Source organism: Phaethon aethereus, assembly GCF_964289735.1.
Source record: "Phaethon aethereus genome assembly, chromosome: 3".
Taxonomy (NCBI): domain Eukaryota; kingdom Metazoa; phylum Chordata; class Aves; order Phaethontiformes; family Phaethontidae; genus Phaethon; species Phaethon aethereus.
The window spans coordinates 22,988,354-23,016,333 of record NC_138576.1 but is presented as its reverse complement, the minus strand read 5'-3'; the positions used below and the strand labels follow the sequence as shown (position 1 = coordinate 23,016,333).

The 27,980-nt window shown below is 37.6% G+C and overlaps 1 protein-coding gene across 2 annotated transcripts; it reads right to left on the bottom strand.

Moving 5' to 3' along the window:
* Positions 1-24: 24 nt before the first annotated feature.
* On the bottom strand, positions 25-27,980 carry FBXO25 (F-box protein 25; the record flags this gene model as incomplete). Of its 2 annotated transcripts, XM_081997176.1 has the most annotated exons (10): positions 25-114; positions 3,560-3,586; positions 7,700-7,843; positions 9,970-10,152; positions 12,043-12,227; positions 12,949-13,042; positions 17,411-17,503; positions 20,508-20,557; positions 21,922-22,031; positions 27,844-27,980. In XM_081997176.1, the coding sequence occupies 10 exons, from the start codon at positions 27,978-27,980 to the stop codon at positions 25-27; spliced, it is 1,113 nt and encodes a 370-aa protein (XP_081853302.1). The 2 variants fall into 2 exon arrangements, with proteins under 2 accessions (XP_081853302.1, XP_081853303.1); XM_081997177.1 differs by lacking the exon at positions 3,560-3,586.

Here is a 27,980-nt window from a genome sequence, read left to right as displayed (position 1 = left end):
ACAGGAGAACAGCTACTAAACATCTCAAAATTTGAAGAGATCAATGAAATGCTGAGGAGATACTGGCATGAGACAGGTGTTTGGATCACTGGCTGTGCAGGGGTGTCCTGTATCCTGCAAAATGAAGGAGAAAAAGTAAGTTATCTTTCCATACCCACAACCTCCCTCCTCCCTCAATTGAAAAAAAAAAAAAAGGAGGGGGTGCAAAAATTCACATATAGGCACATGCCAACTACTTCCACTGTAAACAAATGTATAGGAACTTGCTCTTTTTAAGAATTCACCGTATTTTTCTTTAACTGTTTTACACAAAGTTGTAAATTGTCTGATTACTTGGGATTCAAATTCCTCTTCAAATGAAAAGTTCAGTTTTGCACGTTTAGAGCCCTCATAAAGGAAAGAAATGCTAGAGGTGTAATGAGAAGGTCCCAGACTGTTCACTGGAGAGGTTAAACCCCTTGATCAATAATATTGTAAGGCTCAGAAACTGCTCTCCCAGGTTTTAAGGGGTTTCTCTCCCTTTTCCACCGCTGTTGATGAATTAACCATGTGAGGCAAGAAAACTAGGGTAAATACATGGTAAGGAGATCAGACCACTGCAGTCTTCATTTCCATAGGAAATGAAGTTACATGCAATTCAGTTAATAGAAGGAAAGAACCTGTAAGTGAAATTTTTTTCCTCACTTAGAAACTTACACAAGGAAAGTGCTGTCAAAGATGCCACATTCCCTTCCAAAGAAGTCTTCGGAAAACCAAAGTGCACTAGGTGAAACACATTCTAAATACTACTCAGCTTTTCCAATGAAAATTGTTACTCACTCTATATATTATCTATGTTTTTCCATTAAGTCTATCGATGACTACATGAAAGTATCAGGTGCTATCACCTCCTCATCCTCCCCCTTTTTTTAATAATTCCTTTAACATCACCTGAGAACCAGTTGTTACATTCATGACACAGGGGGAAACACACAAAAGGGAGAACAGACAAATAGATCACACCTCAGGTAGAACTGCCTGTTTGGGGAAGTTGCGGATGAGATAGCACAGAAGACTAAGACCAGAAGTATTAAGTTTAACACCTTCATCTTGAGATGACATTTACAAGGAAGAAATACACCACAGAAAACACTATCCAAGGTAGTTGCTAATGAACTATGAACTTCTCTACCCATTGCCCTGACAGTGTCATGTAATTACTTTCCTAGTTTCCAGGAAAAAACACCACCAGAATTAGGATACTGGGAAGGAATCACAGAATCATTAAGGTTGGAAAAGACCTTTAAGCCCATCAAGTCCAACCATCAACCCAACACCACCATGCCCACTAAACCATGTCCTGAAGTGCCATGTCTACACGTTTTTTGAACGCTTCCAGTGATGGTGACTCTACCACCTCCCTGGGCAGCCTGTTCCTATGCGTAGGAACTCTTTCTTTACTCTCTCAGTAAAGAAAGTTTTTCTAATATCTAGCCTAAACCTCCCCTGGTGCATCTTGAGGCCATTTCCTCTTGTTCTATCACTAGTTACTTGGAAGAAGAGACAAACACCCTCATCGCCACAACCCCCTTTCAGGTAGTTGTAGAGCGCGATGAGGTCTCCCCTCAGCCTCCTCTTCTCCAGGCTGAACAGCCCCAGTTCCCTCAGCTGCTCCTTGTCAGACTTGTGCTCCAGACTCCTCACCAGCTTTGTTGCCCTTCTCTGGACACGCTCCAGCACCTCAATGTCCTTCTTGTAGTGAGGAGCCCAACACTGAACACAGTATTCGAGGTGCGGCCTCACCAGTGCCGAGTACAGGGGCATGATCACTTCCTTACTCCTGCTGGCCACGCTATTGCTGATACAGGCCAGGACGCTGTTGGCAGCCTTGGCCACCTGGGCACACTGCCGGCTCATGTTCAGCCGGCTGTCAACCAGCACTCCCCAGGAGCAGCTCTCCAGCCACTCCTCCCCAAGCCTGTAGCGTTGCATGGGGTTGTTGTGACCCAAGTGCAGGACCCGGCACTTGGCCTTAGTAGCTTAGAAGCCAGGGTTTATCCCCTTTTAGCGCTTATTTATACTCCTAAATATTTTAGACAGCATTTGTAACATGCAATCTGCTTTGCTCTGCACATCACCATAAAAACATTTTTTGAAAGCTCTGCTCAGTCAGCAATTACAGGTCCAATAAAAATCTCAGTAAGATCAGTTCTTGGGGTTTTTATTAGTAAAACCAGAAACAGCAATTTTGCAGTGAAAAAGTGATAAGGACTAAAAAGAAGAATCATAACATGCCTGTAGTTATGAGTATTCCACCTTCCAAGAAAAATGTGTTTCCACTGAAATTACATTTAATAAATAGTATTTGAATCATACTTATTCTCAATGTATCTACTTAAAAGAATTCTGTTTTAGCTTTAACAATATAATTCACTAGGACAAGTGTTTACTGGCAAATATAATTGTTTTCCTCCTCAAATGTTATTGTAACTGGAAATTAAGAAGCTCCCATAATAACTTTGGCAGTACAGTCCTTTTCTGTATAATTATTTCCACCATTTCTTCATTTAGAAAACATTATAATTGCCTCACCCCACTCTCCCAAGTTATATGCAGCCTGTTTGGGGAATTTCTTTTCAGAGAGACTCTTTCATAAAAGTATGTGTGACTACAGCATTCCAAGTGGAATAAAATAAATTTTAATACCTTTGCATTGAAGAAAGTTATCTGGGGTTCATGTTACTGTTTTCATATTTAAGTATTGAATTAAATACATCAGCGACTGCAGAAACAGTTTCTAACACTGAGGGCAGGGAAACCTATTTCTGTTTAAATGGCATTAACAGGGAATACAGCAATAATAAAAAACAAATCTGATGAAAAACTGAGATTGAAAGTCACCACTACCTTATCATAGAATAGTTTGGGTTGGAAGGGACCTTTAAAGGTCATCTAGTCCAACCCCCCTGCAGTGAGCAGGGACATCTTCAATTAGATCAGGTTGCTCAGAGCCTCGTCCAACCTGACCTGAAATGTTTCCAGGCATGGGGCATCTACCACCTCTCTGGGCAACCTGTGCCAGTGTTTCACCACCCTCATTGTGAAAAATTTCTTCCTTCTATCTACTCTGAATATACCCCCTTTTCCTTTAACACCATTACCCCTTGTCCTATCACAACAGGTCCTGATAAACAGTTTGTTCACATCTTTCTTATAAGTCCCCTTTAAGTACTGGAAGGCTGCAATAAGGTCTCCCCAGAGCCTTCTCTTCTCCACACTGAGCAACCCCAACTCTCAGCCTGTCCTCCCAGGAGAGGTGTTCCATCTCTCTGGTCATTTTTGTGGCCTCCTCTGGACCTGCTCCAACAGTTCCATGTCCTTCCTCTGCTGAGGGCTCCAGAGCTGGACACAGTACCCTTATCCAATAGAGAAACAAGAAACAAAGTATTCCTGCTGCTAAATTGATATGGGGAAACAAAATAAAACCAAAGATTATAAAGCAATTAGAAATGAATGCATTATTGACTTTGACATTACAGAACAGTCAGCAATGAAAACAGATGAGACACACAGGAAATACCTTGAGTAACAAAGCAAGGTGGTAGTCCTTTGTGATCATGAAGAAGGAAGCAGGAAGGAGAGCCGTAAAGTAAAAGAAGCAGAGTTTAGGTTTATTGAAGCTATGGTTCATGTGCCATTTAGAAAAATAGTCTTTTATTCTTCTGGCAAATCACAGGCAGCTGGAGAATCAAAACCAGTACAAGCCCCAAGAAGACGAAAACCAAGTGTGAAGTATATCTGTTATGCAGAACAATTACACTATTTTACATAAAGCCCTGGATATTGAAAGACGACAAGGTATTTCAGCCTCTATGGCCATCTCCGGGATAACTGAAATGTGCTACTGAGTCAGCTAAGAAAGTATTGCAGTTGTGGGCAACTTTTGTTGCCTAGTAGAACAGAACAAACAGTATACGTAAAAAGCATTCAGAGCCATCAGTCAATAATCAGTTTGACATTACTTTCACACTACTGAAATTACATATTTTGCTCATTTTCATTGTGGACAAATCAAGTCACTTCTCAAAGACAGTCATTTGATATGAAAAGTTTCTTCCAGTCATTCCCTCCTTTAACACAGAAGAGTACAATAGGTTCCTATTATATCACTGTACTTCCTGCAATGAATGTAGGAGTCTCCTTATTGTACTTAACATTACCAGGGTCACAGGTTTTAAACAAATACAGGAGTACAAACTCTGCTTCTTGAAAGCTCTTAAAGACTTCTCAAGAGTAACCCTAAGATTATTAAAGCACACTGAAACGTGAAAAGTCATTTCCCTACTTCAATTGTTTGCTAGTTAAATTCACTAGCCATCAGTGCCTTCTTTAAAAGCACGCAAAAAAGCAGGCCTGAAAGCATTTCCTGTGTGTAGCCCTCACGTTGGCAGCAATTCATTATATTACCCGTTTCATAAACTGATGAAAATTCTTCTCATCACTAGCTAGGCCTGTGCTTTGTGGCTATTTCAGAACCTTACTGCTTTGGTTCTTAGAAACTCTTAACTCTCAGCATAAGTTTACCCACAACTAGTTTCTAGAATGTATTAGCATCAAGGCTGTTCCTTAGCTTAAATAATGTCTGTAAGTAGTCTCATGTTTATTCATCCCTCTCTACCTCTGAGAAGAATTTTTGAAGAGCAGTCACATTTCTTATTAGGTTTAACACAGCTAAGTTAAAAGAAATTAACCTCTGCTCGTCTTCATGCCCTGATCACTTAAGTACTTCTTCCTCCACAACTATTCCAATGTTTTGCTTTTTTCTTGAAGGGGAGGGAACGACACACACACGAAAAAAGGTGCAGTACCAAGAAGTGTTCAGCTCATTGCCTGAAGTTCTTCTGAATGCCCTGAAAGTAAAAGCTGCCCAATTTTGGACTTGTACCACTAAAGGAAGAAACTACATTTTTACATATTATAAACTACCTGGAGAATCCAGTGCTTCCGTTTCAAGATTCAAACACTTGCTACTCTTCCTCTGTAAAGTAACTGTGATTTCTCTTTTAAAGTTTGTTTTTAGTCACTGGTGTTTTTTGCGGGTTTTTTTTTGTTTGGTATTTTTTTGTTGGTTTTTTTTTTTGTTTTTTGCTATGCACCCACTGGAATTAGGCAGAGTAAAAGCTTCAGTTAAGAACAAAAATCTGTACATTATAGATACAATTATACAACCACCATCATATACATATTTAATTTAATAATTTGTCTAATCAAGTATGATACTGAAGCTTCAATGAATTTTCAAAGCCTGATAAAGGTTCTCTCCGATTAAGAAATATTTTTACCCAGGACAAACATTTTCTAGAACTAATAAAGTACCTCCTGTCCTGCTGCTCCCACCCACCCTTTTTGCTTCTCACCTCTTTTTAGAAAGCTTGGGAAAGGATAGATACAAGTGCCTGAAAAAGTAGAACTATTTTTTCCTCCATACAACTCAGGGTGACTAGCAGTACTTTACTCACATTGCCCTGTAAACAGAGGGACTGTTTTTCAGACCCATGATTAATCTCTTCGTGTCCCTGCCAATAAGGGTGACAGTTGTGCAGAAATCAATTTGTTTAACAATCTACTGCAGCCTGATCAAACATTTATTTTAAGACAGGGGCAAGACTTAGATTCCAAGTCCTAGAGAAGGAAAACTGCAATACAAGCTTGTAGAATAATCAGGTTGGGAGGCACCTCAGATCTCTAGTCCTGCCTTCTGCTCAAAGCAGGGTAAGCTATGAGATCAGACCAGGTTGCTCTGCGCTTTATCCAGTGAGGTCTTGAAAACAAAGGATGGAAACTGCACAGCCTCTGTGGTCAAACCGTTCCCTTGCTTGTCTGTCCTTATGGCAGGCTCTTAGGTTCCTCAGAAGCAGTCTTCTCCAGCCTCTCCTCACAGGGTAAGTCTTCACACCTCCCTGATTATTTGGCCCTCACCTGAACCCCATTCAGTATCTGTTTTGTACCAGGGACCTCCAACCAGATGCTGCATCCCAGATGAGTGCCAACTGAAAAGGGATAATCACTTTCCTCAACTTGCAGACTGTGCTCTTGCTAAAACAGCCAGTCCCAAATATCTGCTACAGACTTTTAGTGCAGAAGCATGCAGTTAATCTGTAACACCACCATCACTGAGACCTGCCCAAATCTCCAGGATGAGGCAGCCAGCACTGGAACAGTGCTCATCAATCCAAACACAGTACTTTTACAACTCACTGTACTGAGTTTCACTAAAAATGTAAAACCACAACATGAGTACTATTATTCCAGTAGTAGATTGGAGTAGTCAAGGTAACAAGACATCTGCCTGCACAGGTTCACTGCTTCTAACTGTCTCACATGATTTCTGAAGTTAAACATTTCGTTCCAAACACATTTTAGTCATTCCTAATACTAAAGTGCTATACTTTCAATTATACCAAAATCAGAATGAGGTAAGTTTACTGTAGAAAGCATTAACCCTTTACACAAAGCCAGACAAATCCAAGCAAATCTGATACCAAAAATGCCCACCTGCATGCATGCTGTGGACATGTGCTTACTTTTAAAATTTACACTTTCAAAGAGAAGAATTTACCCTACATGTTGACCAACATGCTAAAGAATAATTCCACTGTAATGTCATTCTTAACACAGGTTCTTCAGCAAATGCCCAGGCTTTTCATAGCAGAAGCCTATTCTGACTACCTGCTTTCCTACTATTAATTTAGCAAAACTTATTAGTAACTGGAAAGGCTCTGTGATATCAAGGATACTCAACTTTAAGATAATGTCATTCAGCAACATGCTACTTTATGAAAGCTAGCTTATCCTGTTAAACAGTCTGGTTTTTTTCTACAGAAAATAAAAAAGCCTCACACTGACATGCAGCTCCTCTTAAAATTACAGAAAGATGACACAAGAGCAACTCAGTTCTGTGAATTAGAATATGAGTATGCTCCAAGATTTCTCAAACATTCCATGCTCTTCACCGTTTACTTAGCAGTACCCATATTTGGTCTTTGAGCTGCAAAATTAAAGAAGTCTCACCAACTAGAAGGCTAGATTATGGTGCAACACAAAGTGAAAGCAGGACTACGCATTCAGACACAAGTTAAACATGAAAAGTGTCCTACAGAAATTGAAGTCATCTTGTAGGACAGAATATGCTTCATGATAAACGTCAGAATCTACATAAAGTGCATTTTGAATGAAGTTTCAAACATTCCTCCAAGCTCCATATGGGACAGAAGCAAGACTATAAAAATACAGAGTTTTACACCAATGTGGTAGGAATACCATAAGTACTAAGTCATCATCAGAGATATATTGATTTTCATGCCATCATTACAAATGGGATGTCATAAAATGGCTGACTTCACAGACGTTCCTAACAACTTGCATAAGATTAGAAAGATACAAGACAGCAGAGTGCAATTCTTTCCACGTAGCACTTCTCTTTGCAATTCTAAGTATTGAGGTTGTCAGATAGCAAGAGATAAGAATGCTAGATAAAGAACAACTTTGGAATGTAATATTGATTTTATATGGAAGTTTCATATATGATTTAAACGTAATTAAACAACTAATATCTAACATTTCACATGAGAAACCTGACAAGATGATCTTAGTATTTTTTCTTTCCGATGATCAGCAGTAGCTGTTTGAACTTATTTCTGATCTGTTTCAAAGCTCTTACCTTCCAAAACAGAATACTACAGTGTCGACAGAAATGCAAGGTGTCCCCGTACTGTTCCTTTATTGGGTAATATTTCTGAAGTGCAAAGTACATCAGCTTCCAGTCAATGTGACCTTTCTCAGATGGAATCAAATGCCTACAAAACTGAACATAAAATTAGTATCTTCTTTTAACATTGTTAAAGAGCTAGACAAATCACATACAGGACTGGGGGGTGGAGGGAAGTAGTTAAACTGAGGTTTTGTAACTGGAATTCTTTGAAGTCAATAATCTGACATCATACATATCTGAAAAGCAGTGAGAGATGTAGTCACAAAAAATGGAAGGCATAACACTAAAAGTAGGAGAGTGCACATTTGCCAAGAAAAACTAGGCCATACACAGCTGATCCAACTCCACTATCTTAATTATTCTAATTATAGTTAATAACCATAACAAAAACAATATTTAGAGCCATAAGTAATTAATTTTATACTTTTAAAAAACACTCAGGAATGAGCTTTAAAAAATGATGGTGCATTACAAATAGTGGTTTTCTGTTAAGACGGTAACTATGGATTTAAATAACGCTTTTTCTTTCATTTTAAAAGTATATATATGATTATTTTCCACATTTACTTATGATCTTTCTAGGAGGATAGCAGTGATTGATGTACTTCTTGAGGACATAATCTGCATGTAAAGAGTAGCTGATGCACAGTGGCTATTTCTCCCCAGCTTAATACACAGCCAAGGTTTATTAAGTATATATTTGTAAAAGCCTTTTTGTTCCACTCAGTGTGGATTAATGCTAATACATTAAGGGCTTTCTTCATTCAGAAGACGACTCCTAGATGGGGCGAATAGCACTGCCTTTGTGATTTCAGCTACGCTTCACTTTGTTTCATAATAGCGTCCCTGTGTAGAGTTCTTGTTTTTTCCAAAAGTGCTCTTCAGACACAGTATCAAGTATGGTTTTTTTGGTCATTTCAATGGTTCAAAAAAATACAGTGCAGAGGACAGGGAAGACAACATGACACTGTAGCTTATTAGGGTAGTACACTTTTAAACAGAAAAGCAGAATTTGATATTGGAAAATAAAATCCTTACATTTTTATCATTAATAATCTGATAAGAAATTTAATGTGAAAATTCAGGAACACATTGGAAACGCTGTGTAGAAGTGTTCTTTATAAGGCCACAGGGCTAGCTAATTCTATTGAAATGCTCAAGTCATCTTTTTCCCAGCTTTACCTTAGTGTAATAGCTTCCACTCCAGCCTGTTTTGTCACCATTCAGTAAAGCTTACTTCTTCTACCCTCAAAATCCATTCAATTACTACATTAAGCTTAAACTTCTTATCCTTGAAACTTCACCTTGAATTCTTCTGAGCTGCCTCTGAAGAAGGGTTTTTCAGTTTGCTTTTGTCTGTCTATATTCACCATGAAGTTCATTCTAAAGCCTTTCATCTCACCAAAATTCTTATTTGAGTCAACTCCACGAGTTAACTATCTTCACTTCTACCTTTCCCGTTATAATAATAATTAATCTGGTAGTCACCAGCCACATGGTACCACTTCAACCTATCAGATTTAAGAAGGAGTATTTTCATTTCCTCCAGTATGGAGTGTACTAGGTTTTTAAAGTTCTTCTTCCAGCTCTGATGTGGTAATGTCTATTTTCATACCTTTATTTACCCCTAGTCTGATTTTGTCCCAGCATATATTATTGTCAGAAACTGAAGATGGTTCTGGAAGCATTCCTAGATTACTTTAATGCTTTTTATAAGGAAGTGACAGAAAAGTACCATTTATTTTTTTGTTCTTAATTTCAAAGTCTCAAGGATTTTTTTGTTCTTTTTTGCAAAAATTCAATTTTGGATTCACCAGACTGTTCACGTAGCCTAAAAGTTTAAGCAATCTGTCTGCCTACCTTGATTAGTAAAGAAATTCTGCTTTAGGTACTAAAATTAGAAACACCTTAGAGGTATCTTCTACCACACTTGTTGCATAGTGAAAAAACCATCTTATGGTAGACTTTTTTTTAAAAGAAATGCAAGATAACAGCCTGATAGTTATCCAAAACTCAGACATGCTGAATACAATTTTTAGTATGCACCAAGCCCCTCCCCTCCCCCCCAAAGAAAACATTTTCACTATTACTGCATGCTGTCACATTTTTTATGTCTTTTTATCTTTTTTATCTCAAAAAGAACAAGTTCACACTTCATTATTAATGTACCATATTGTAAAGATAAGGGCTACATTTATGCAAATGATAGAGTTTATTACCTGCTTTTCTGCAAAATGGTACTGGCAGAGTTTTTTCCACAACTGTCTGTCTTCACTGAGCATGTACAAAGTTGGGGTCACTTGACCCAGAGTAATAATGTCCCAGCCATCAGAGAACCTGTATAAGATGTTATTCAGCATATGCAGAGGGAGATCACTAAGCGTAAGGCCATTGTTGACTTGCTGGAAATAAGAGTTGAAGACTTTTAACTACAACAACTTGACAGTATAAGGTACAAATTAGATTCTTACTTCAGAGGTATCTCAGGTCTAAGTTTAGTTTATACAAAACCATTGAGTAATATTTATGGTTAATTCTGTGACACTTTGATTACTTGGCTACTATTATTCTCCAACAGCTTTTGTTCAAAATTTAAATGACTACAGGTACAGACAGAGCTACAGACTGTAGCTTTCTAACTTACAGCTTTCCTACTGGTAAAATAAACATATCTAAATTCTTTATTGAAATTTCAAATAATTTTAAAACACTTCTGTTCTCAGAAAATAATTCAAGACCATACAGTCTTGAAAACTACTATATATTCAATTCCACCTTTGACAAAATGTGCTAAACCCCTAACTTTAATAAAGGTATGAACCAATTATCATTTGTAGGATAACTACAGTTTCTCAATTTTTATTAAGGAACAGAACACTCGTCAATTTGCTTTAAGACAACTAGAGTACAGAACATAGGCCTGACGAGCAGAAATATAGAATGAAAACATTATGAAAGTCAGAGGCAGAAGAGAGCAGGTTCATTTCTGAAGTCTGGAGATATTTCCCCTCCTATGTAAATGAGGAACTCTGCAGGGAGTGACAAATCAGAGCACTGAGAAAGTTTTCATTGGGAGTATACACCTCTGCTGAACTTCCTCTTTAACTGGGTAGCCTACAGCACACAACTTGTACAGGACTGAATCTGGAGCCCATGCTGCCAGGTGGCACAAAGCCCAACAGGGCTGGAGGTGGTGTTCCAGCTGGCAGTGTGGGCAGCTGCCGGCCCCACCTAGTAGTGCTGCCCAGTTGGAAGGCGCTGGCAGCACAGCAGCTGCACTCAAGCAGGCTCTCACTTATGTCAGTTTATTTCACGATCATTCACCTCGCTTATAGACTAGACTTTCCATAGTGTCATCTGTTATAAACCTCTCTGGGACTATCGCTGTGTTCAGGAACATGTGAGCATTACAGATGCAAGATTTCTCATCAGTTATTTCCATCTGAGCTGTTTTTTACGTTGGTTGAAGTGGCACGCTGGAAAGAAACAAACGCAGCAACTGCAATATCTCAAAACTGTCTATGCTGTGGTAGCTTGGCATATGAAAACTGCTGAGCTTGGGTTCCCCATTTCTCCTTTCTATTCCAAAATTAGCTGTTCTATTCAGATACCCAGCACACACAGCAAAGACAATTTCAAAATTTCGTAGCTGGAAAGCAAACAGATGAAGGTTGTATCTTGTAGCATTTCTTCCTCCAGGAGTAACACAGATGGGTTAAAAAAACTGCCTGCTTGTCATCAGAAGTTTCCACTATAAAAGCCTGGAGCAGGGCATACCATATGCTTTGAACAAAGTCACATGATCAGATTCCAGATGCTGAAGTCATTATCCTTTTTTTTACAAAAAGCAACTGTGCTAATGAAAAAAGCTGTAAAATTGCTACTTGAATATTTTATTTCTGTTTTCTTGATCCACTTCTGAAATTCCTTTTATATTAGTATTTCTTTAGTAATAGAACACTTACTTCGGAATTAAAAATTGGTATTTTTGCCATCTCTGACAATCTAGAGACAAACATTTTGAAATTTATTTGTGTGAGAAAAAACAATCTATACATCTCTACCGGAAACCAGCAGTATGGGCACTGTAGCAATCCTCATTAAAGAAGAGCTATTAAAACATTAAAAAATGGATTGCACTTCATTAATTTCATATTACTTCTATAAAACCAAAGAAAACAAGTAAAATTGTTTAAGATGTATCTGCAGCTTTGTTCACTTACAAATTGTATACCAATGTTAATATACTTCCCCTCCCCCCCTTACTTTTTTAGCATAATTTAATAATATACCTTGTTCATCTGAAGGTTTTTTAGTTGCTGTTGCCACAGAAGGATAGTTTCTAATCGGCAAATCCAAATATTGATGTTCCCTACCAACACGGATTTTCCGACTCCCCTAATCAGTATACAAAGAGTAGAACTCAGATCCTGTAGAAGATCTTTGATTAACCGTGGGTTATATTGGTCTTCCATGACTGGAAAACAAAAACAAACCAAATACAATTTTGGTTAACTGATTTAACCAAGCTAATACAGTTAGCTCAGACTAATCAACACTTTTTTAGATGAATTAATTACAAGTCAACTGTTTGTGTGCAAATAGCTGCCCTAATTTCCCTCCATGACATTCATTAATGCTGTTCCGTAAGTGCAAGATCAGTAATTAACAATTTCACAATGATGTAACATTTCATGCTATGCATTTAATAAACTTAATACTGAACAACTAGTTATAAACCAGATTTATTCTGTTCAAAGCTGACAGTATTACATCTCCATTTAGTGTGGTTACCAGTCAATTTCCTTTTCAATATTATGTAATAGCTTTTTTTAAACAAAAAATAAACAAAAGCAGTTATGTACTTTAAATCTCAGTATGTCATGCAAATTGCACAACAAACATGTTACTAATCTAAAAGCTTTCACATTTCTTGAAGAGTATAATTTAATAGTAACCAATAGTTTCTGAACAGAATCTAACTGTCATTTAACTTCACCAATCTGTTTCAGACATGATTCAATAATCAAGAGAAAACAACTTATTGAAACTGTGGGGTGGGAAGTATGAAACCTTTCACTTTGTCTTACAGTGTAAAAACAGTAATAAAGCTAACAAAACAAAACAAAAAAATCAACTGATAGCTTAGTCACAGCTATTAAATCTGAACAAGCAGTTTACAAAACTGTAGGTCTTACCCTTCTGCACAATTTTGTCCAGAATGTTAAAGTAGTTCTTCTGTGCTGCACCACTCAGTGAAGTTAACTGGGATTTTGCAATTAACTGCAAGAGCTAAGTCAGAGAATTACAACTCAGAAAAATGACAGAAGTAAGGGATAGTTTCAAATACGTATTTTCACTACATGCATTCACCTATAAACAGCCTGGAACACTGCAACTGTATTTCATGAAAACATTAACTACAGAGTTCAGAAAATGAAGCAAGACATAAGCTGAAAGCTTTAGGCATTCCCACTGGCATCCCATGAAGAAATGTACATTTTCAAAATACAATACAAATACTAGTGTTTATCTCTGTGATAGAACACATGACATATGGTCTTCATAAGCTGTAATGAAACAATGGAAGGAGTCTGTTTTAGAGGCTCACAAACAAAAATGTGGTCTTTGACATGGCCGGGTCCTGAACCCCCTGACAGATGTGGTGGCAAGGAACATCACACTTAACTGATACCAACTACCAGACTTCCAGTTTTTGAGTTAAGGTATCATATTGGACAAACCCAGGTGTGATGGACTTAGTACACTACTTTCTTCTCATGGAGGGGAAATATTGTATTTTACTTCAATGGGGGAAAAAAAATTCTGTATTACTCCTACATTCAGGTCCCTGGTAGAAGAAACCACAGTAGCCTAATAATGAACAGTATGCATACTGTATTAGTAACTTTTCCTTAACTCTATAGTAAGGGTTTCCCAACTGTCCACAGGTTTCTCTCTGGAACCACTGTGAAGAGAGGAGTGGCAAGAACAGTGGGAATGGTCTAGGGAAAGTAGCCAGAATAGCTTATGTTCTTGCTGCACATGAATGCCAAGCTTTAGCTACTAGAGGCAGCCCTTGCTCCATTCTTACACCTTTGCTTTTGCATTTTAGATTCAGTGTTGTAGCTGATAAGGACTGTTGCCTCTTGAACAAAAAACAGTCTCTCAGCATGAAAGAAGAGAGACTTCAACATTATGACAGTACTGCAATGTTTAGAAGCGTGGCACCGAGCTTTACAGTTGTGATTCATAACACTGAGTTCAGAAAAAGTCTTCTCAATACATCAGAAAGGGAAAGCAGGGAGCAGAAACCAGCCACAGAGTGCTCTGAACACTAACCTGCAGAGCTGTGCTTTGTAGGACAGCATCAACTATTGGCACAGAGGGTGAACAAAGACTAAGCCTGCCAAAAATGATTTTGTATCTTCATTTCTAAAACACTGATTTGACACTACACTCAACATTAATTTTATTCTGAAGGAAGAGAGAATACACCTGTTCTCTCCCTGATTTAATAATGTTCCTTCTGGCTTCTCTGCATGATCCCTGAGAAAATATGTGCTATGGACGGAAGAAATACTTCTCCTGATGTATTTAAATACAAGCAATCTATTTATACAGTTTTTGAGACTAGATATCAGGACCTCTTTCTTGGCATTTTCAAAGCCTTTTAGTTTGATTAATAACTTGGAGCATACCTAGAGGTCTCTGGCAGTTTGCCAACTAAAGAAAGTATGTACATTTCTCTCGATTAATTTAAAAAAATTCAGTTATGTCATTCAGACTGACGATCAAATCAAAGAAACAAATTCCATCTGGCTTATTTTAATGAAGATTCCAATTTCAGTGAAGGTTGATATGCAAGGATTAAGACAATTCTAGCAGGTACATGAGTACAAGGATCTGACACACGAGTTCAGCCTCACTGACACGTGCATAGCCATGGCTTGTGTTGTCTACTAGAGATTGTAACTTTGAATGGATCAACTGTTTATTCAAACAGAAACATTTTGGAAGAAGACCACCCATATCAAACCCAATGTAGCAGACATTTAACAGCTAAGAAGATATCATTATACTACAGCACAAATAAGCACAGGAAAACAGCTGATCCTACCTCCTCCCCCCACTGCCCACCATAAAAGGACCTTGGGCAGACATCTAAAATAACTTTTAGTAATAATTGGGAGCAGTTTAGTTAGTTGGAGAATCAAAATGGGTCATCTTGGTGGACTGGGATCAAAGAAGAGCTATCCAGTAGGGCTTGATATTTAAAAAAAGTCTTCTTGATTTATATCATGCTATCTTAAAGGCAACAAGCAGACCACCATACAAAAAAGTAATCATCATTGTGTTCATGCATAACCAGGAATAATTCTTATAGAAGAAGAAATAGGAAGTGTTGTATTGCATTAAATAAGACCTATACAAAACATCTCCACCATTAGAAACTTCAGGGAAGTAAATGAGAACTTATATAAAGCAGATGGGTATGGGATGACCTGCTTCCTACATTAGGTCTCAGTTGCAGACTGGCTTAAGACCTGATAGAGCAGATTAAACCTCCTTTTTAAACATCTGTTGCAACTTCACATATTACTGACATTCACACAGATGTTTTAATTTATTAGAAAACACCACCACAAATGTTTCTCATGTCAAAAAGTTCTACAGCTACAGAATGAGCCGTAGCTGTCATTCATATTCATCATGTTTATGAGCAGCTCAGCAACTTTTCAGGTCTTAGAAGTAGAGTTTCTGTACCTGTTGATAAAATTCAGTTTGCCTCCATCACCTCAGAGGAACTGATGCAAAGATTAATTCAATTTTCGTAAAAGTAATTTTAAAAATTTCAAATAAATTCTAAAATGTTAAAAGGATTTTGGAATTCTGCCTGCTATTCTAAATCCACCCTAATTTCTTAGGGTCTACCATTACTCTAGTAACAGTTTGGATCACAAAACCAAATTTCTGAATTTTGAAGTATTGCTCCTTTCTCGAGAATCTTAAGCCTGGCTAACTAAACCATTTTATATTTTTTGGTGAGCAGAAGTGCTTATGTTAGACTTTGCACTTTGCTCTGATCAATTGTTTTGAGCAACCCAGCTTAAGCACTGCAGCATCTAAAAAAAAGGTGTAAAATTCTAGTTCTGGATTCATTATACCTGTTTACCATTCAAGTGAGGTGCTCAAGGTTGACCCAATTTATAACACAATCCATCTTTTTTAGGTGCTCTTTTTTATTCCTACTGTTCGAGGCTGAAAAGTCTTGGGAAAGATCAAGGTTCTTGTTTCTGCTCCCAAAACAGCATTAAAAAGCAATATTCTAAACCACAATGCATATATATATATACACACACACATATACACACACATATATATATACACACACACCCCCCCCCCCCAGAAAATGGTAATAAATGGTCAAGTACTCTAACCACTAGCCTGGAAACAAATCCTTTTTGCTTTCCTTCCTTTGGTCCCACAGCTCTTGTTTTTCTAGAAGTATAATACTCTGTCTCAGCTTTACAAGGATGGGTAGAATGTGTTTTCTCTCCAAATACTCCACGGCCTAGAGGTAAGGGTGTTCTTCTGGTATGTTTATTTAATTTTGATTTGTATCTTTTCAAGCTCTGGATACATTCCAACCACAACATTATTTGTGAACAGCCTCACCACTGAGCTGAACTCTAGTCCTGGTATGTCTCACATTTTGAGCTTCTCTAGGAGCTGGGATAAGCATTTTACTATCTCGGGTTAGATGACAAAAAAACCCCTTTGGGGTTAGAGAAAGATCAGTATCTCCCAGAACAGGTACTTCCCAGTAGGCATCAAGGAATTTAAGGCATGACGTTATGTGTCTCCCTAAAGTAAAGTTACATAGTTCTGGAAAACAGGAAAAGAGCACTGTTGTCCAGAACTTACAGGTTCCATGCACTTAATTGTCAAGGCTAGACCTGATCCAGAGAAGCTAACATAGTGAAAAAGGGACTTGCCAAAGAATCATGAGATTGGTATATCATAACTGTTTCTGTAAACTTCACGTCACTACCTTATTTGTAAAAACTTGCAATAAAACTAATTTCTGGAAGAAAAAAAAAGGAAGACTGAAAAAGCTGAAGTCTCAAGTTTTAAGGGCTGTTATCAAAGGCAAATGCATATACATTTTGTCCTAGATTAAAAAAAAAGTGCAATGAATCACAGGACTGTTAAGAAGCTGCAGAAGAATCAGAAACTACAAAATATTTACACATTAAATATTCTTCTGGAAATTGCTATCTTAAGCATATTTAAGATGTAGTAAAGTATATTTAAGATGTTCTACACTTTGCTAGTTTTGGTTGTATAGGAACTATTTTGCCTTTAAAGAGACTGATGAACAAGTGAAACTACCATCAGTGTTTCCCTGTAAGTACACAGCGTACTGGCCATCAACATCCTCCTCAAGCTATAGGTTTTCATAAAGCAATATAACAAGTTTTCATCACAGAAAAATTACTCAGTTTACAGTCGCTTCATGCTGTATAAATTCCATATGAACAGGATATTTATACAGTCACAAATCATCAGCTGTTCAGCGCAACATTATTTCTTTTGTACACATAAGCACATCAGCAAATGCATTTTTAAAATATGTATATAAAATAAAGATCTTACTTTGACCACATAATTGAACCTTCTGATGTCCTGAATTGCACTTGAAAAGTCTAAGCGGTTAAAAGCTTCTCCCAAAGTACAATAGCCATGTCTCTGAGAATAAGAATAAACACGCTTTAAATGGAAAGAAACAGAGATAAAATTGAGCAAAATATTCAGAAAAGCGCTCTGACATGCAACTGATGCTTATGTATATCATGCTCCCTGGAAATATGACGCATCTGGACTGCAGATTTATTTAATTTCTTGTAGAACAAATGAAACCAGATATGCTATTTGAACTAACAGGTACATAGGCAATATTACTCGACAGCAAGGCCTTCAAATTCATACTAATCATGCAATCTGTAGTCACTGGTATTCAAGTGTCCTGGGAATCTACTCCACTGTTGCACAGCCACAATGCTGGTACTCTCTTGTGGCTATCATGCTCCCCATTTGCCTCAGCACGGCTGAGCTTGTTTGTACAGCAGTCTGAGCTTACAACCATAAGCAGTAACTGACTGCGTTCATGTCCACATTTGAGGGTAAGAACACACCTACTTGCTCCTGGATTTGGAAGAACAAACGGTCTTAACATCTAGAATTTATTTTCCGGGTGCGTCAAGTTTTCTTAGGTACCAAGAGCAAGAGAAATTTCATTTTCTTTTGGTGCTTCTGCACAAGTCTCAAAGTGAAAATGGAAGTTTCAGAGGCTGTAGTAGATCTACTTAAGGTGTTAGTGGCAGCCTGAAATGACATGGGATCACATAAGCTGAGTAAATTTAGAGCCACAAAGCCACAATGGAGCAAATATGAGGCCAGAAAAACCCTGCAACTGGTGAAAGGGATACTTGCAGAGCAGTGTGCTAATATGGCTTATCAGCCCAGGGAAGGGGGGGGATAAATAATGGTTTGAAGTTCTTTCTTAGACAGATTTCCTCGGTGAATTATGTGATGGTTAAAAACAGCAGTACAACTTAATGTTCCTTTCTGCAACCCAGCGAAAGCTTACCCTGGATGTGCCACAGTGGGACAGAAGACAGCTAACTATTCACTGCAGAGTGGTGGTAATTACTGCCTATCAGGGTTAATGACTAAATTCAGCATAACACTGCTTACTCATGCAGTTAATATACCTGGGATCCAAGCATGCTGCACACTTCACAATACGCACAACTTGGTTGGCTAATAGCAGTGAATTAACATTTGCAGACAACAAAACTTATGCTGAAAATTAAATATTTGTGGCTGTTCACTGGCTAAACAGTTACCAAAAGGCCATGCTTAAATACCTTAACTCCTTTGAACAGCTGGAAGCACATTTCTATGAAGCTTCAGCTCTACCCTTCCCAATGTACTATCATGACAAAAAAGCATCTCCTTCTTTTCAGCTATATAGCTGCACTTGTTTTGATTTTATTTATTTTCAGTGCTCTCCCAATAGCATGTTTCACATGCTTCTCATCAAGACCTTTCTACTCTTGTCATTTTGCCCTATAATTCAGTATGCAGTTTGGAAAAAAAGTTTTCTAGTTGCAAGACTTAGCCATTTCGAAATCAAGTAAGATTACAATTTGTAATGAGAACTAGATCCTCTGTAAATTAAGTTTTAGATTAGCTTAAATTGTCGCTCTGAATTTTTTGGTTCAAGCATGTTTATTCCTTGCTACTTTTTCATTCTGCTACTTCACTTTTAACTTTAAGCTTTTGAATTTATACAAAGAATTATTTGAAAAATATTACTGATTAGTATTAACCATCCTTGTTTTGTTGTTTGGGTTTTTTTAAAAAAAAGTAGGAAAGGTGACTGGTCAATTATTAGAAGACAACAGCAGTGGCAAGAACAAGCTAACTGGTACACCAAAATGTTTTCTTTACTCTGAAGAGACAAGAAACACAAGCAAGTAGTCACATATCACCACTACACCAACTTCTGCACAAGTAGGGGAAAAATAAAACCCCAACATACAGGTTATGAAGGACAGCAACAAGTGATTTTAGGCAATTTGTGTTTTGGCCTGAATGTACCTTGAAAACTCAGCTTAACCACCTTATCATTCAAAACACCACAATGACTGGTGACAGTCTGTCACCCCTCCTTCTTTCTCACCCTAAATTTGAGATGACACAAAGGGAAAGAGGATGCTTGAGACTTTTGCAGACCAATGTAAGTAACTACATCTATCACAGCTAAAGATAAAACTGGGAAAAAGGGCTTTGAATCTGGTGAAAGACTCTGTAATAACCTTCAGATGTAGAAGGGCAGCCTCTGGGTCACTGGCCTGCAAGGTGAAGTCTTCCAGTGTCTCCTCTATGTAAGCTCTCCCCAAAATACCGTGCTCTTCCAGAGCGCAGTGCTCTGTGGTCTCACTGAACTCCAAAATGCAAAGCCAACTTTTGCCTTTATGGCTAGGGGTTATCACACTCACCTCCCTCCCTCTCTCCTGGCTGGCATCACTGTAGATGAAAGACATCTTTATGGGTGTCCAAGTTACACCCATCCCAATAACCACAGGTATCAATACAGGAACGAAACTCAAAGTTCAAGACAGTTATCTCTACATACAATGGATGTATTTTTAACTCTTGGCTTTCCAGGAAGTCATTCCAAGATCTTTCATGTTCCCTTTACAGTTGCATGATACAGTTTGTATCCCAAACTGAAAGCATCTGGACTTTGTGGAATGCAAAGGTCCTCTTTGCAAAATTTGAAAACGCAGTTTTACTTCCTAATATTCAAATGTACATCAAGACTCCAAAGTATCAGCTAGCTGCCTGCGGACACCTTCTTTGGAGACGATACTCTGGTTTTGCAAATACTTTCAGTTGTAGTTCAAAGACACACAACACAGAGACAGATGGGTCTGGAGAAGCAGTGGAGAACTAGTACGTCCAACCTTGCAAGTTGCCACATCTCTGCCACAATGACCTATACAAAAGTCACTTTGCTAGCTGCCTTTGCCTCACTATGTGCAGGTGTACTATGTTGCCAATAAAGAGAGAGTTGAATATAACACCTAAGATGACACAGCACAAATGTATTTTTTTAATATATTATTTGTCAATTAAGAAGCACAAAGATTGTAGGAATTGACCCACAGCATGCAGGACTTACTTCCCTGGTGCTTTCTTTATGAACATAAATCCACTTTTCACGATAAAAACCTAAAATAAAATCAGAATATAAGCATTTTTAGGCTTTCACTTTAGGTAATGCCCCTAGAAAGAAACTGAAGAAAACAGAGCATCCTCAATAAAATGCTTCATAAGACAGGAGAGATGGTAGAACAGTTTTAATGAAGGAAGCTTGTAAAGGCTGAAAAGGATGACTACAAATTTTCAGAAGTTATGTACTTAAAAATAAAGGAAAAGTAAAATAATTTTATAAAACAAACACAAGAGGTGGCACACAATTGGCAGATGTAGCACCACTTTTGTCAACTGTGTACCAACAGTCAAGTTTCTCCTACAAATCTGTTGATCTTTTTTAATCCAACAGGCCCCTTAGCACTCAACACAAGAAAGTACAGAAATGAGCAACCTTTTTCTTCCTGGACACGCCACTCTTCCAATCTATTTTCTTCCATAAAGATGCCTGGTCTGCATCCACTTGGTTCAACAAGTTGCAGAATGCTGCGGGGAAGTCCACTATACAAGACTAATACAGGCAACTAGACAGACCTTCAGCTTTCAAAAGTTTGGTATGTTGTCAAATGAAAGCATGCTCTTACATATAGCCACTTGAATATTTTGGAATACGTTATCCCCAGACAACCCTGGTGAAGCTTGCACCTTTCTGCAAGACCATCTCTGTTACAATTTTAGGAATATACAAATCATGGAGATCATTTCAAGATCAAAGCATCAGAAATGTCAAAAAGTTGCTTATCAACTTACCTTTTTTTTACCTACTCTACCAAATTCTCTGTTTCAGTAAGTTTACTTGCTGTCATACACTTACTTGCAGTCTAAAGTACAGGTGATCTTTTAAAAATGAGAACTGACAAAAATGGCTTTGATATATTTAAAAAGGACTATTTTCAAGACATTCAATACTGATAAAGACTTTACCAAGAGCTATAGGTATTATAACAAAATATATTTATGAACTGATTCTAGAGCTGTAACACTAATCAGAATTTGAATTAAGCACAAATAAAACAGCTGCTTTGGTAAGCAGAAGATTCCATAAGCATCCAGAAGAATTTAATCTAAAACTAGTCCACAAACCAAAACAGTGGTTAGTTGCAGAAGACATTTATTATTCAGGAATTAGTATTCTTAAATTAATTACCTTTGCATCATTAGGGAAAAATAAATAAATAAAAAAAAAAATCACACAACAGGTGATCAATGCCACAGTTAAGATGTATCACTTCTCACACCAGAATTTGTTGCCAATACAGAAGTAAACATAACTCAGAAGGCTACTCTATAGATGAATATAAATGAATGGTTATTATAAAATTTCACTGAACCTACAAGAGTCTTCTAAAATAAATGAAAAAAAAAAAACCAAACAGCCTTACATTGTGAATCCATGTTATTCCTAAAATGATCTTTTTTCCTTTTCTTGGCTGCAAACTCACAATCTTCAGTACTATATATTTCTTCATCTTCATCATTACCAGTTAAGATGCTGAAATAAACACATCTAATTAGAACAGCAGTGATTAAATACTTAAGACACATACAGCTTCTAGTTCTCTGCATTAAAGTCTGCCACATGGAAAAAAAATATCGTATTTTTAATGATGTTCCTCTACCTGATGGTCTATAGCAACACCTATTTTGAGAGAAGCTGTCTTGCTCTTTTCTTCCCAGTGGGGCTGAATTTTGTGTCAAAGTGATTAAATACACAAAAGTATCTTCCTAACCGGTATCTTGTAAGTCATTGCTGACTTTTAGGAAGGACTACTGAGGAGACAGTACTAACTGGACAGCTGACTGTCTGCAAAGCTCTAGTGTACAAAAATCCATTATTTGAAATGGACCAAGCCTTGAAAAAGTATGCACACAGGTATAAGTCAGTGCAGAATTACTGCTCATCATCTCACTGGCAGAAAGCCAAAGACAGACATCTCTCTTACTACAGTCAACTTTGGAACAAATGAAGTCTTTATTTTCATAAAATTTCATACAGCTTTGCTTCCCATTTTTACAGACAGTTATAAGGAGCAGCAGTAAGAACAGATAAGAACAGGTATTCATTTTTCTAGCACAGAGAAGAAAGTTACTTCATATGAAGGCCACAGTCTTGCACATATAAGCAGAATAACTGAGGATACCTGGTAGCGAAGCTTAACTGTAGGACCATCTTATTTCACCATTATTATTCTTTGACTGGAAAGTTGTATACAAACCCCTTCCCATTCATTAATACTTTTAATCCAAATTTTTCAAATTAATCTATCAATACCAGTTTGAACTTCAGATTGCACCAGTAACAGCTGAACATTGAAAGACACCAATTAATTCAAAAATAACCTGTACTTGGGCATTAAGTTGCAAAAAATCAAATGTTATTAGTTTATTGCTACTAGTAGATACAGTTAAAATTTTCAGGCTTGAACCGTCTGTTAAGGAGGATGACTACACAACACTGTAGAAAAGCTTTGGTTTTTAATTGCTCTAATCAGTAAATGCTAGTTCAGCTTAAAGATACACAAGTTGAGAAAACTCAGAAATATAAAGTTGTTTTCATCTTAGGTTTAAATCCTGAAAAAAAGATAACACACCTCTGCATTCAGATAGAGCTCAATCCAAGGCAAGGGCCTTAGTTCATGCCTTACCATTTTCAAAGCAGAGGATAAAGATGCAACAACTTCAATATTCTACACAACATTGCCAAATATCATATCTGGTCAAACAGCAAAAGAGTTTGGAGAAAAGGAACTGGCAACTGACAAAAGCAGCACATCAACACTGGCAAGTTACTTTGATGTAATGTAATATTCCTATCCATCAGGTTTTCTTCCAAAGCTATTATACAGGAAATATCTTTTTAAGCGTGCTTAATAGAACTAAATAAATTATTTTTATTTACTTTTTTATCATATGGATTGTATTGCCACAACAAATGAGAAGTTATTGCAGAATCAGAAAAGTTGCTACAGTATCAGAAATAGAGCCCAAAGCTCCCAGACCTAGCTTAATCAACCCAACCGATACAAGACTAGAGAGATACGGCCTGCTACTCTGCAGGATAATTCAGGCAGAACAGAAACATGTCCATTCCCACTGACCCAGTGCAATGGGGGAGCAGGGAAGGTGACATTCCTGAAGGCCTGCTTTAGAAGAGGAAGGTTAATCTGGCAGGATTCCTTCTTTCATTCCTGGAGAGGAAATGTCTAAATTGCTTTCTCAGGACCACCTGAAGTGATTTAAAGCCCACCACTGCCCTCCCCAGTAATATACACTTCCTCAAGCATCAGCTAAACAAGCAAAGCAGCCAATTAATACAAGGAATTGCGAAGATTAAAAGGGATATTTCAAATACCTTTGTCTGACATTCAAATTAACCTGTGACATTTCTGGAATTCTTCATGTTGTTTTAGAGAAAAGACTAATTTGACTGTTATCTCTGATGATCTTCTCATATGATGCTTTATCTCCTCATGTTCTGTCCCGCTTCATGTGGGGAGTCTTTCCCTACTTATCTGTACCCAGCACCATTCTTCTTGACAAACTAAGTCTCTTACTGAGAATGAAAGCAAGGATCCCACAGACATCAGAAGAATGGGATAGAAATACAGACACTTCCCCAGCAGCTGTTAGCCTTCCTTCCAGAAATCTGGAAAGCTGGTTTATGAGTAACAAAGCAACCCCTGCCCCCCATCAAACACCAAGTTAAGATACAAGAAACCGAACCAAGTGCTGCACATACCATATGGTGCAACAGAAGCCTTAACTGAATGTTTTTACCATAATACTGCACATGACATCTGAGTGCACCTGGAAGGATTTCAATACATACGTAATACTGCCAACTTACAGCTACTCTTACTTTACTGTCTTGATGATGCAGTTCTCCATAAAAAATGATTCTAAAGGTTCTGAAAGCCAAGTACCTGATGTCCTTAGAACTACAATACTCTACATAAAGCATGCAAGAATTTCCACTTTTTCAAAACAATAATTTCATAATAGTATTTAAATAACCTCTTGGGTATGACACTTAAAATGCTGGAAAACTTGACAGGGCTATCCAAACTCCAACTATTCTTCCTCATCCCCTTCCTTCTTTTCTCGTGGAGGAAAGAACGACCTCAAATCATGCAATTACCTACAGAGAGACAATAAGTGTTTTAGAAGAGACTCAAAGCCATTTACAGCTTGACCATGCAGTGAAAATCCTGAGCTAAGTGCCTGCACCGAATAACATTACAATATATTTGTCAAATGACAAAATTCCCTAAGACTAGATTCAAACCCAAGGACTTCTATCCAGAGCCAAAAACACTTTTGTGAACACCGTGTCTCACTTATGGAACTAGACAAGAGACAACCCTGCCAGCCAAAATAGTTCATAGGAGCCTAACACACACGAAAAGGAATATCACCATCATGAAATATCTTCTTACATTAGTCTGAGTCTCTTTCCTTTACCTCAGATGGAAAGCATAAGACAATTTTACTCCTAAACTGCAGGCTATTGAGAGGTATTTACATACAATTCCGTAATTGAGTGATGTTCGCTCTCTACCACCAAGCTTCAACGACACAGTGCCATGGCACTGGAAATACATATCTGTGCTAGAATTTATAGGTAGTCGTGGCCAGCATTCAGCCCACAGAGCTAGAATGAGCACTGCTGCAGCCACATTTCCAGTTACTGTACACCTTGAATACAAGGCACTCTTCACTTCTATAGCAATATTAATTATCCAAATAAGAGCTACAGAACTGAGGGTCTCACTTTTTCCGCCTCAGTTTCCATAAATGGAACTAATTTAAAGTGCAACTGTTCAAACACTACTCCAAATAATTTCAATTGTTTCTGCACAATTGATTATGTTTGTTCCAAGCATGGTTATCATTAGGTCCACTATTTTTGACTAATCCATCAACCAGATTCACCAAGGCACTGGACAACTAATTGAAAAAGGTAAAAAGTTCTCTTTTAATAAAAACATATTCTTCAATTTATTAAGTTATTTACATGTCCTGAAGGTTTATTTCTGAATCTGTTTGCAAGTAGAAATTTTTCATTTCTGAAGAGAACATATCTGTAACCAATAAAAGACAAAGTTCGGCAAGTAACTCTATTCATACTTTCCCTCACAGAAGAGAATACAAGTAATAGTAGAGAGGGTTTCAGTCAACTACATAGCCTGAATTTATTTCTTTTTCCTTCCTGTAACTGCTCCCTGGAATACAATACTCAACTACCACGTTCAGCATAGATTTCTACAGAATATTTTGGTGAAAAATAATATTTAATTTAATGGGTGAAAATAAATAAAAGCCTGTTAAGACAGCCAGACTGGCATACACCATCCTCCTTATTCATAGTGCAGTTCAAAAAGAGACAAATAAGCACCGGTGTATTGTTTACTATATGCTTCTTCCACAAGGAAGGAAGCATTTTATCAAGTCTCACCCTTACTCAGTGCTGTGTCACGTTAACAGATACTCTAAGCTAAGCTGTCTATTCAATATATACTGATAACTGTTTCCAAATAGCTTAAGATGTTATGGAGAACCAGCCAGCAAGACACAACACACTGCTGTAATTCAATACGGAGCCCTGCACAGGCAATACAACCACCCCATGCCTGGGTATATGCTGGTATATACAGGCTGGATAGGAAGAAGTTTTGCAGAAAAGGAGCCAGGGTGTTGTGGGTAACAAGCTGAACACTGGTCAGCAGTGTGCCCTTGTGTTGCAGAAAGTCAACTGCACCCTGGTCTGAGTTAACAAAAGCGTATCTATCCTGCAGACTGAAAGAAGTAATCATCCCCTCTTATTTGGCATGAAAGTAGTACTGTGTCTAGTTTTGGGCTCCCCTATACAATAAAAACATTGGCATACTGGAACAGGCCCATCAGGGAGTTACCGAGGTGATAGGTACTGGAGCATACGATCTATGAGGGTAAGAGAACTGAGCTTGTTTCATGTTAAAAGAAGTGGTGGTGGAGGGAAATCTAATTACTGTCAGTATCTAACGTGAGGATATAAAGAAGATAGAGCTCGACTGCAAGGTTAGAGGAGGTGGGCAGTAATAAATCAAGTGGTAATGGACACAATTTGTCGTAAATTCTTATTAGATGGGGGGGCTGTAAAACGAACAAACAAAATCACAGTGAGGGAGCTCAAAGAGGAATGTAATTATTTAGTAACTGTGCATACAACTATCAAAATTAAATTAGATTTCATTTGCTGACTATATTGTTAAAGATATATATGAAAGAGGGAAAAGTAGTTTGTTTTTTTTTCCAAAGGTATTTAAGACAACTTTTATGTTGGAGGCTTACTGAACACTCTTCCAAACAAGCATAGTCTTTTGTATCCACAGTGGCCAGACTGTGTGGAAAAAGAAGCCCAAATAAAATCAGTGACAGATGAACACAAAAAGAAAAAAGGCATGAAGAAAACAGTAGGTCAAGATAAGCTTCATAATAATTCTTCACTGCTTGACAACTCTCTTGAGGTTTATTTCACAAATTTAGAAAACACAAGGCATATGAGTACAGCAAGTCCTAACTTGCCTGTAAACTCCCTCTAAATCAGATCAGTTACTGTATCATTTACTGGACTAACAACAAAACACTGAATGTTCCCTTTTCTCGTTATGAACACATTAAGATGGAATTTAGGACCAAGAATGCTATCCCTAAGAATTACTTCTTGGTGGAGAAACCAAGTAGAACTTTGTTTGGACAAAGCTATTTATATCACACCAGTCTGTGGACATCTGCCACGAGTATTACTTTAATATCTTTCTCACCTGTTCTACAGGAGCACATACAGTCATATACTGTATTAGAGAATTACCACAAAACTACCATTAATTGTGTATTTGGAGCAAAGGGATTATATGACTGCTATAAACAGTCCTAATGCAATACTCAATCAACAGAAAGTCTTCATTCACTTCCAAGTAACATTTCAATATGCCTGTTGGCACTTGCAATTTAAGTCTCACTCTTGTCTTTAACTAGTAATTGACAGGTTTTTTGTTTGGTTGTTTTTTTAATATTTTATTTTTTAATTTTTAAAGGCATACAACATAAGATGGGATCTGTCTGTCTAAAATAAGCAACTCACAAAGCAGTGACAAAAGACCGAAGTCTCCATAGGTGTTTCCTGTCTGCCTAACCAAACAAAGCACATGGTTGCATTTGTATACTTCTAGCATATGCAGAAGTATAGTCTGAAAGGAAATTAAGTCAATCTTTGCCTTCCCACTTGCTATTAACTCATGCAGAGTTACTTTTTTTAAACTTACACAGCGTGACTGATATCATTCAGCTGATTATTCCCATCCTCAAGTGCAGGACTGAAGGGTTCACATCGCTTCCATCCATCTTCTGTTTTAACCCATCTCCATCCAGGGGATCTCCAGTCTTGGCCCAAAAATGGCAT